This window comes from Trichosurus vulpecula, chromosome 9, assembly GCF_011100635.1.
Source record: "Trichosurus vulpecula isolate mTriVul1 chromosome 9, mTriVul1.pri, whole genome shotgun sequence".
Taxonomy (NCBI): domain Eukaryota; kingdom Metazoa; phylum Chordata; class Mammalia; order Diprotodontia; family Phalangeridae; genus Trichosurus; species Trichosurus vulpecula.
The window spans coordinates 116,832,774-116,844,181 of NC_050581.1; the positions used below are offsets into that span (position 1 = coordinate 116,832,774).

General features: G+C 48.1%; 1 protein-coding gene across 2 annotated transcripts in view; it reads right to left on the minus strand.

Annotated features, from left to right (window-relative positions):
* The window catches only part of VIPR1 (vasoactive intestinal peptide receptor 1), a 95,436-nt gene extending 85,130 nt beyond the window's left edge, over positions 1-10,306 (minus strand). For both annotated transcript variants that reach the window (XM_036738747.1, XM_036738746.1), the window contains exon 1: positions 10,115-10,306. In XM_036738747.1, the coding sequence (XP_036594642.1) occupies positions 10,115-10,165 (51 nt within the window). In that variant the 5' untranslated portion in view covers positions 10,166-10,306. The remainder of the gene's footprint in view (positions 1-10,114) is intronic.
* Between the last annotated feature and the right edge of the window lie 1,102 nt (positions 10,307-11,408).

The window sequence follows — 11,408 nt, forward strand, 5'->3', positions numbered from 1 at the left end:
AGTCAGGGAGAGTTAGGGGAGGAACAAACAGGAAGTGGTAGCAAGGAAAAGCAATTTTTGTTGCAGTGGGGGGTGGGGGGGGAGGAGAATGACCTGAGAGAATGCCCAGAGCCAGGTGAGAGTAGGACCAGTAGCACAAAGAAGCCCCAGTTTAGTTGAATGTAGACTAGTGGGAAATAAGGTTGATAGGTTGGAGTCCAATAATGAAAGGCTTCGAATGCCAGCCTAAGAAGCAATGGGGATCATGGGGAACCACTGAGACTTTTGGATTAGGGAGTATCATGGTCAGATTTGTGAATTGTGGACATCATTATGGTGACGTGTGAAAAGGGAAGAGATCAGAGGCAGGGAAGCCAATTAGACAGATCTTAGGACTAGGAAGTACCCCTTCCAGACAAAAAGTGATAAGGACCTCTCCCAGGAAGTTTACCTGGACCATCCCATAAGACTTAGAGTCTGGTTCCCATTCCAATACAGAGTGGGCTGCATTGTTCCCTAATGGTTCCATAGGTCAAAGTCTTATCCCATTCAGCACATTGTTCTCTCATAGCCTCAGAGTTTTACAGCCTGAAAGCCTTCAGGATCATCTAGCCCTGCCCCATCATCATTTTTACCGAAGAGGAAACTGAGGCCCAAAGGGATTCAGTGATTTGCTCAAGGTCTCATATAGAGAATGATCCAAGGTAGGATGGTCACCCAGATTTTCTAACTCCTAGCTCTGTGTTCTTCCCATCATACCACACGGCCTCCACCGGGGCTCCCAAGTTATAGCTCAGATCCCTTTCTAGAATTTTTATATTCCAGCTTGCATTCTATTTTAAAGTTTCTATTCTGGGATTGTGGGATTTGAGTGAGGATTCGAGGATTTGGTATAGAATGCAGTAGTCCAGCCTTGTCTTTGATGTACCAGTTGGGCAGGTTTGGGGACAAAGAGGGCAGGAGAAGAAGGATCTTATAACCTCCTGTAATCGCCTGGTAGAGAATCAGGTATGGTTCAGAAGGACAGGTGAAACCCATTCTCCATCCCTCAAATTGCCTGAGTGAGAAAGTATATCCGGATTCAGTAGCCAATCTAAAGGATATGTTTAAGTATTGGAATAGGAGAGCCTTTTTTTGAGGCAATCAGGGTTAAGTGACTTGCCCTGGGTCACACACAGTCTGAGGCTGGATTTGAACAGGAGGGACGTTCTTAAAGGAGGAGAGGAGAAGGGCGCAGCAACATTGTCCGACTCTAAAGGTCACTAGGTGGTAAATTTCCCCCTGCAGCCATCACTGACTTTCATATACTCCTGCCCCAAGGGGCCATGTAGGTGACTGGGCTTCATTGCCTTGAAGTGATAGCTCTTGGGCCTTGAAAGGCTGCTTGCTTGGGGGAAGGCTTCCTTCTGTAAGTAACTAGTAGAAGAGACCATTTGGCTGAGCCTGGAAACTCACTGATCTCTGCTCAGAGTTTCAACCTCTATCCTTCCCTGACTCAGTTAAAGCCCCAGTCCTCTTGCTCATTTGGGGGAAGTTAGAGTCATGCAGTAGCAAAAGCACGGGATTTGAAGTCAGAAGACCTGAGTTAGACTCCTATTTCTGCCCCTCACTGGTTCCATCTCCTAGCTGGGTAAAGTTTGGGGCCTGGAGTCAGGAAGACCTGAGTTCAAATTCGGCTTCAGACACTTACCAGCTGTGTGACTCTGGACGAGCCATTTAACCTCCATTTGCCTCAGTTTCCACATCTGTAAAATGAGGATTATAATAGCACCTGGCTGTCAAAGGGTCCAATGAGATAATATTTGTAAAGCACTTAACCCAGCGCCTGGCATGTAGAAGGCACCATAGAAATGTTGGAGATTTTTATTATTATCTCTCTGAACTTCAGCTTCCTCAGCTGTAAAATAGAGGATCTCACTACTGACTTTCTAAACCTTCAAGTTTCATTGATGTGTGAGTGGATCGTGACACTGGGCAGTCCAGGAGAATGGGGGTGAGGGCAGAGAGGAGGCAAGCATCAGAGCCTCCCACGCCAAGAGGAACACTTCTTCCGGGCTCACTTCCACCAACAGGCTGTGGCCTCAGCACAGGCTGGCAGCTTGTCAGTGTTTAGGCAGAGCTGCTGGGATCAGGGTTTGCAGTACCACCGAGAAGGGAATTCCTTCTTAGGAAGGACAGGCTTCTGGATATGAATCACATCACTCCCGGCCCTGAGAGCCAGGCACCGGCTAGCACCAAACCCAGTCGGAGGCTGTAAGTTCAAGCCAGGTCTACCCGTGACTTGCTATGTTACTCACATCCCTCACATCAGGCACATCCCTCGTCCAGACCTCATTTCCACTCATTTCTACCTCCACCCTCACCACCCCTCTAAAACAGGGCACACTGTTTAACTACAATAAGCTTTTACTGAGCACGTCTATAGGACCAGCCCTTTGTTAGTCTCCACTGTAGGGGTGAGGAGACAGATGTGGCCCCTTGCCCTACAGGAGTTTATATCTCAGATTCAACATGCCCTAGACTCAGCAGTGTGCTAGTAAATGTTTAACAACCAGATTTCCAGAAAGAAAAAAAATCTGTACCCACACAACACAGGGGTTCGTAACCTTTTCTGTGTCATGGACCCCCTTGGCAATATCTGGTGAAGCCTATGGATCACTTCTTAGAAAAATGTTTTAAATGCATAAGATAAAATACACAAGATTACACAAGAAATCAATTATACTGACGTATGGTCATCAAGACATTTTTTTTAAACAAGTTCATGGACTCAAGGTCAAGAACCTGCTCTAGTCTCTCCTTGTCCAATCCACCCTTCAACTGCTGCCAGATTAATTTTCCTAAGGCATTAAATGTCTGACTTTGACTCAGCTGCTCAAAATTATACATTTCCCAATGTCTTCACAAGAAAATACAAACTCCTTAAACTGGCATTCAAGGCCTTTTATAATCTGGCTCCAAATGCCCTTCCCTGCTTTTCCTCCAACTCCTCCAAGCACTCTTAAGTCAAAACTAAATACTTGCCAATTTCCAAAACAGGCCTTCCACTCTCCAGAGCCCTTTCCTTTGCTCATGCTGGTTGTCTAGGCTTGCAATGTCCTGCTCACCCTTCAGGGTTCAGATGCCACCTCCTCAGTGAAGCCTTCACTGATCTCTACCTCCACTGAACTTTATTTATTTTTAGTTTTACAATCTTCTCATGCATTTAACTATTATATAAAAAAGAGGATTGGGGGCAGCTAGGTGGTGCAGTGAGTAGAGCACCAGCCCTGGAGTCAGGAGGACCTGAGTTCAAATCCAGCCTCAGACACTTGACACACTTACTAGCTGTGTGACCTTGGGCAAGTCACTTAACCCCAATTGCCCTGCCAAAAAAGCAAAAAAAAAAAAAAAAAAAAAAAGAGGATCCCATCTGTGTGCTATATAGTAGACAGAGAAAAATCTTAGAGCTAGAAAGACCTGGGTTCAAGTATTGCTTCGGAAGCATACTGACTGTGTGGTCTTGAATAAGTCCCTTAACTTCTCAGTGCCCCAAGTAACACTATAAATAGCAGAGAAGGAACCCATTTGTGTTGGTGGAGGGAGTTTCTTCCCTGGGACTTCCCTAATATCAATGAAATCACAGGTCTAGTCTTAAAATGGACTTATGTATGTGTACATATATATGTATGTACACACACACACATCTTTTTCTTTTTTGGAGGGGGGGAGGCAAGGTAATTAGGGTTAAGTGACTTGCCCAAGGTCACACAGCTAGTTTGTCAAGTGTCTGCAGCCGGATTTGAATTCAGGTCCTCCTGACTCCAAGGCTGGTGCTCTATTCACTGCACCACCTAGCTGCCCCACCCCCCTCCACACACCTTGCAGTACATCTACCTCCCTTCTACCCAGAGGACTTCTTGAGGGAAAAGACTCTTGCTAGTAATCTTTATATCTCCACAGGACCCTGAACTTAAGAGGTACACAATATGAATGTCAAGTTGTGTTTTCCGCCACTCGACAGGGATGTGCCAAGGATACAGTGATAAAATGGATGAGAAAGGGCCTTGACAATTACTTTTAATCACACAAAATCAAGAGTCTCTTATGACTGTGCTCATTACCGCCCCCTTCTGTTGAGGTACCCAGTGGGCATTCTCTTTCCACTTAGCCAGTTCAAATCTCACCAGTCCTTCAGGCTCCATCTAAAATACTGCCTCTTCTCAGAAGCCTTCCAGGAATGCCCCTGGACCCAAAGGGGTCTCTTGCCACTCTGAACTCTTGCCATCAAGCTAGTGTTTGATCATACAGAGATTTGGATTGTATCTAACTGTTTCCTCTATCAGTCATCTTCTGTGGACCCTGTGGCTACTCCTTAGTTCAGGCCACCAACTTTTCTTGTCTAAACTATTGCTACCCAATGGCCTTCTAATTGATCCTCCTGACACACAGATTGCCCAAGGACTCTTCTTAATACACTGCTACGATCCTGTCACTCCTTGGCTCAAAGGTTTTCTATGGCTCCTAACAGCCTATTGAATAAAAACTCCTTGAATATAAAATTGAATATAAAACTCCTGATCCTGGCATTCAAGGCCCTCAATAATCTGGCTTCAATCTAGCATTCAGTTTTATCTCAAACTACTATCCTTTCTGTACTATTTCAACCAAACCAGGCTGCTTTCCATTTCTTGCTCCCATCCTGTGCTCCCCCAAAATCCAAGGCTTTTTTTCACTCTTCCTTGTACTTAGAATGGATTCTTTCCCTCCATTACCTTACTGAAGTCAGAATTAGGGGTTGAGTTAACTCTAACCCTTCCCCTAATCCCCCTTCTCCAGGTGCTCCAGGCTCTCCCTTCCTTGAAGGTGGAGCTCAGTTACCACGCCCTCCAAGAAACCTTCCTTGATCCCGCTCCCAAGCTAGAAGTCATCTCTCTCTTTAGGGCTGCTTGCCTGGCCCTCTCTTCCGCACTTACTGTATCTTATTCTCATTTGTATGAGTTATTTTTGTACAGGACATCTCTGCACCCTGACTCCTGGAGTAAAGCGTAAACTTCTTGAGATTAGATTCTGAGTATCCTCAGGAGTGAGCACAGAGCCTTATGTGCTAAAGAGGCTTAATAAATATTTGTTCAATTCTTCTATTTGCCTCTTAGCCTAAACACATGGATGTGGTAGAGAACCAAGGGTAGATGTTTTTTTGATCTAATTGAGGGCTCTTGGTCCCTTGCTAGGTAAAAACAGGACAGGTAGACAGACAGACTTGGGAAGATACAGGGTGGAGACAGTTAATGGAAAACTCAGAGGCTGCCTAACCTCATGCATTTTAGCAAGACTTCCTCTAGATATATGCTCGCTATTTTTCTTCTTCTTTTCCCCTTTCTCCTTTCCTATTCTTAGACTTTCCCCTTCCTTCCTAAGGTCATGGGGCTATAAACAGAGTTGGTAAGGCCAGCCCCTACCCCCAAACCGAACTTTGCATCTGGCACTTTATGACTTTGCTGATTGGCACCTGAAACACTCTGGGAGAGGACAGGCTTTGCCTTGTAATGGCTGGGCCAAAGGGGATGGAACAGAGGAAGTGAGAGAAAGAAATGTCCATTTCTGTCTGACCTCTGACCTTCCTGGGCCTGAAAGAGACCCTAAGGATCATCTAGTCCCCAGGTCAACTCCTATGCCCTCCTCCATTTTCAAATAAGCCACTTCCAGTCTTTCCTGAGACAACCTTATGCCTCATCTATAAAAGGAAGAGGTTGGACTAAATGATCTCCTAGGTCCCTCCTAGCTCTGATATGCTATGAGTCTAGGCCAAAGAAAGAAAAGAAATGGAAAGGAAAACTCTCTGGAAAAGCTAGGACTTGAGGGGCAGGGAAGAAAAGGAGAGGGAGAAAGCAGGAGGAAATGCTTCCCAGGAAAGAGGAAAGAGCATAGAGCGTAGAATGTTAGATAATAGAATAGAGCTTAGTATTAAGGTCAGACACCTCCTCCACTATCATCCCCACCCCCACCCCCAAATCATACAGATGGGGAAACAGAAGCCTAGATGGGAAGGGATCCTGATTCAACTAGAACACAGGATGATAGAGTTTAGACCTGGAAGGTACATCAGAGGCCATTTAGTCCAGCTCTTGGCTTCTCCAGGTGAGGAAACTGCGGTCCACAGACATTTAGTGACTTATCCAAGGTCTTATCCAATGGACAACTAGGCAGTGCAGTGGTTAGATAGAGTGCCAGTCTTAGTATTAGGAAGACTCATTTTTGTGAATTCAAATATAGCCTCAGACACTAGCTGTGTAACCCTGGGCAAGTCACCTGTTTGCCTCAGTTTCCTTATCTGTAAAATAAGCTGGAGAAGGAAATGGCAAACCACTCCCATATCTATGCCAAGAAAACCCCAACTGGGGTCACCAAGAGTCAGACACTGAACAATAAAATCCATGGTCACTCAGGGATTTCACCCTAGGCTCTTTGTCTCCAAAGCCAACAGGCTTTCCACTGTGGTAGGCTGCTTCCCTAGCGTACAATGTGCTTGAAAGTAGAAATTAAAACCCAGGAACCAAACTGTTCTTTCTGCCCAGGAGCCTTTGAGAAGAGTCTTATCTCCTCCTTGGAGGGTAAAGGAGGGTAGCTGGGTTAAATTAGAGAAAGCCTGTCCCACTGCCCCACTCCTTCAGTGGGAGCCACTAGGTCTTCGTCCAGCGTGAGAAAGCCTTACCCTTGTGTCTTGAGGAGGGCTGGCCTGGGGCTAAAAGATGTGGGATCTGAAGCCAGAGAGAGCAATCTGGAGATTCACCAGATCCCTGGGGAGGGTGGGCCTCACCCCACCTCACCCAGTCACTTGCTGGTGTGTTTTTGCCATTGGTTATACGTGTGTATGTATCTATACACACACACACACACATATACAAACATACATGTGCACACACATATATATTGGCTCAACTGTTTTGGAGCTATTGAAAGGGGTAGTTGGTGGTGAGCAAATTGGTGGGGACGAGGAGAACAAAACTCCAATCACCCAGCAGGCTCTGAGCATGCTAATACAAAGAATGACAATCCTACTCTCAAAGAATTGATGTTGGAGTAGGGGAGACATTGAAAACAAATTGACCATAGACTGCTCCAAATCCTCAGTGCAGCTCTAGGTTTTAACCTTCTTTCAACATCGATCTTTCCCCTAAATTTGTTGCGGGGGGAGAGGGGGAGGGAGGGTCTTGAGTTTAGAAGTTTTTGCAGCAAAGGGTGAGAGATTGGAAGCTGGAGGACCCAGATTCTAGGTCTGTATCTTAGCACCTGTGTAAACCAGAGCAAGTTATTTTTCTGTTCTGATCTTTAGTTTTAAAGTGAGCAGATTAGACTCTCTGAACGCTCAAGTCTCTTCTAGGCATACATTCTATAAACAAGGTACAAACTGGATTGTCAACCCTCAGCACAATAAAATCAAGAGCTGCCCAGAGGGTTCCTGTCCATGAACCACAGTCCTTTACACAACTGTCCACCCTCAGTCATTTGGAACACACACAAAGACGCCATGACCCCGCCTCCTATGCATTGCCAACCCTACAGGATCAGGGCCAATTGAAATCACCCTCCGAGACGTACTGGCTTTACCTGGCAAGTCGCCAACCCAGTAAAAGAGGAAAAAACCACAGGCCCATGAGAACAGGGATGTTTGCTTTCTCAACTGCTGGCCAGGCTTTCCTAAAGCTACACATTCCACCTTGGATTTAGAATGAGAGGACCTGGGTTCAAATTCCACTTCTGCCATTTACTACCTATATAACATTGGGCAACTCACTTATGCCCTTCTCTGGGCCTCAGTTTCCCCATATGTAAAATGATGAGGCTGGAACAATTAGGGGATCTCAACTTGGAGTCTGTGAACTTCCAGGAGGGTCCAGATCTCTCCAGATGCTCCAGGGCTTCTCTCTGACTGCCTTCCTTTCTGATGCCACCAGTCACCTGTCCCTTCTCAAACATCTACCTCCATCCCATCCCTTGCAGCCCAATTGAGCTTAGAGACTCATTAGATTCCTTACTGTGAGTCTTTATCAACAACAAAAACACAAGAAGGACACAGTACAAGGTTCCTAAAGAGCAGAAAATGGAGCTTCAGAAGGGAGTGGAGCTCCTAGGGGCACAAGGCTAGCATTGATTGCATCCAGGATGTGGACCCACTTGTCCAACTCCCAAGTTCAGTGTGTTCCTTTTACCATCCCCTACTATACTTCTGAGGATGAGAGCCTATGCCGAAGACAGAGAAATAAGGAAGAGGGAAACATTTGGTGATGATGGCTCCCTACCCCCTGGTCATTAGTGAAATGGAAAGGGCCCTGAAATGAGAGGCAGGGGACCCAAGTTGGAATAGGGACTCTGCTACTTACTATTGGAGTGAACTTGGACAAGTCAGGTGCCTTTTCTGAACCTCAGTCTCTTCTTTAGAAGCTCTAAATTCAATGATCCCTCTTCCAAGGACTGGGGGAGGGAGCAGGCATTGAAGGAGGCAGCCAGGCCCGGTTGTCTTTATTTCTTCCTCTTTCCAAGGGCCTCTGAACTAAGTCCTAAATGATGTTTTCCTTGATATATGACAAAGCTTCCTTAAACTTGCCCCATCTTTTCCCTAACAGGAGGCTGTAAGTTAAGCCCCACAGTTCCTTCTGCTACTCCTGGCCCCCACCTATACAACAAACAAACCTACAAAGTTTAGAGTTAGAATAAACCAGCTAGCCCAACCTTCTTATATTACAGTTAGAGAAACTAAGGCACAGAATGGTGCCCCCCACAACTGCCCGAGGTCACCGCCAAGGTGGTCAGCAGCACAGCTAGGGTCACACTCACATCTCCCGATTCTTAATCTAGTGGTGTTTTCATCACACCAGGCCGTGTTTCCTTGGCGGAGAGGAAGCACAGAAAGGAATAGAATCTAACCTCAGTCTCTTCTGCTCTGGCAACTATCCCTTTTCATTTTACCCCACCACCCGCAGGGAATATGGAGGGGAGGGGAATTGATGGGAGGAATACCAGAGTTAGCATTTGCAAGCATGGTTTATTTTTCCATAGGGGCTAGAGGGCTCTCCCTGCGTCTTCCCCAACTCGCTCCATTAGATGCTGAGCTAGAAGGGAGTCGGTGGAGGAAGGGGAAAGCCAATAAAAACACTCTGCTGGTGCTTCATCTCTTCACATTGTCCTCCCCCCCGCCCCAAATACACACATAGTGAACTAAAGAAGCCTCAGGAAAGACAATGGATTTGGAGTCGGGAGTAGTGTTTAAATACTGGCTCATTTACTCGGGCAAGTTACCCTATAAGCCTCAGTTTCTCCTCAGAAAAGCCATCTCTAAAGGTCCCTTCCAACTCTAAATCTGTGCTCTGAAAAATGGGCACAGAGCATAGAAGAGCTGTAAAGAGATGAATTCTTCATTGGCCGATTTAGGCGTGAAGAGAAGACCTACCTTTAGTGGGAGCCACCTAAGTCTAGCGGCATGGGGACCCAGCCCCGCGAAAGTGAGGGGAACAACCTTTAGCACTTGGGGGTGAGAGGGAATAGGAAGAACGCATCTTGAGCCCGGTTTGGCTCACTGGCTTCTGGATCTACTTGCCCCGTCCCGTCCCCGTCCCCCCCGCCCCCCCAATCGTGGGACAGTAATCTGGACAAAGTCACTGTAGTTCCTTCTCGATAACATACCACACAGGGAAGAAGGAATGAGGAGGGAAAAGCAGGGCTGAGATAGATACAGGTTGAGGGGGGAACAAGGGTAATGACAGATGGGTGAGGGGGCATCTGAAAGCCTTCGGGTACAGGTGGAAAATAAAGTGGGAAGTAGAGAGAAGGTCCAAGGAGGAGGTGGGGGTGTGTGGCAGACGGAGAAGGACAGGAAGGAAGACCTACCGGCGGGGAGGGCAGGCACATGGAAGCGGGAGAGTGACACAAGGGAAGCCCCACGGGGAGGAGCGGGGGTAGACACGAGAAGGGGACCTGAGGTGCAGCGGCCGATAAGGACAAAGAGGAAGTCCCACCGGAGTGGAGTGCGGCGATAAGGCATAGGGAAGTGATAAGAAAGAAGCCGCCGAGAGGGATTTGGCTGACCAGAGGAGGGATTCCGGGGAAGCCCCGAGGCGGGGAGGGGACTTGAGGACCGCAGGCGCTGGTCACTTACCGCGGGACCGAGGAGGGCGCAGACCCACAGACACTTGAGGGTCGCCTCCATGGGGCCGGGAGCCCCTGCTCGTCTCTGCCCAACTTGGCTGCGGAGTGAGTCTGACCTGGGCTTGCTGGAGAGATGAAGCAGAGGTTCTCCTGGGCGCCCCCGCCTTATTCTGGGCTGCGCCTCTGGCCAGCGGAGGCAGAAGTGAGCAGATCAGTACCGGGACTGCTTTAAGGCTTCTCCAATCTCGCTCCCTCCCCCTCGCACCCCCGCCTCCTCCAGCTCTTCGAAGTGGGAGGACCCAAATGGGGGCTCGCCTGACGAACAGTGCGCACGGCCAATAGAGTGTCGGAGTTGTGGGACTCCGGCCAATGGCCAGGGAGCAGGTGGGGCCTCCTTCTGGCTGGGCTCTGGCTCCGCCAAGTAAGAGCCTGTGTCTCCGGGATGCCGAAAGGGGCAGAAGAGGGGGCTAAGGGAAGAATGGAGAGCGAAGGCTTCATTGGTGCCGCTCACCCAAGTGAGCCATCCTTCAGCTCCGCGGGCCAGACCAGATCCCTTCCCAAGGGCTGCCCAAGCACGATGGCTCCCGCTCCCCAACCCACCTTGGCCGCAGGAAGGGATCTCAGAACTCAGAATATGCCATAGATTGTCAGAACTGTGGAGCCTCCCCTAAGCTAAGGTTCCCAAATGATCCCGGATTGGACCCAATCTCTGACTGCCGACCCTGGTCCCTATTGCGGAGCCACGGTCTGCTGACCTGCTGTAGGAACCCTGGGACCGGGGTGATGAATGAGTGTGACCCAGCACAGATGTCACCAGGCATCTAACCTCAGTTAGATGGAAATCGCTGAGACGCAAATTTCAGGATGGAATAGGGGAAAATATGTCCGAAAACGGAATGGGAAAGGTAGTGAGCTCTCCATCACTAAAGGTTTTCAAGGGGATGCTGAATGACCCATTGATGAGAGTCACTGTAGAAGAGATTCCTGCTCACGGAAGGGTTGGAATAGATTACCTCTGACATCTCTTTATTCTGTTGAGATTCTGTGATTTTGTGATACCTAACATAGGGACCTAGCCTCTGTGTCTGGCTTCTTCCAGAACCTCCCTTTAAGGAGAGCGCCGGGGCTTGCCTTGTCCCATTCCTTTGTTGTTCCCTCCCCCGCTCCCGCCGCCCCTTTTCAAATGAGATAATATTTGTAAAGCACTTAGCACAGAGCTTGGCATGTGGTAGGTGCTAGATAAATGCCTTATTACCTCCCTCCCCACCCCCCGCCCCCCACCAGGCTGCTGGTGTGCAGTAGAT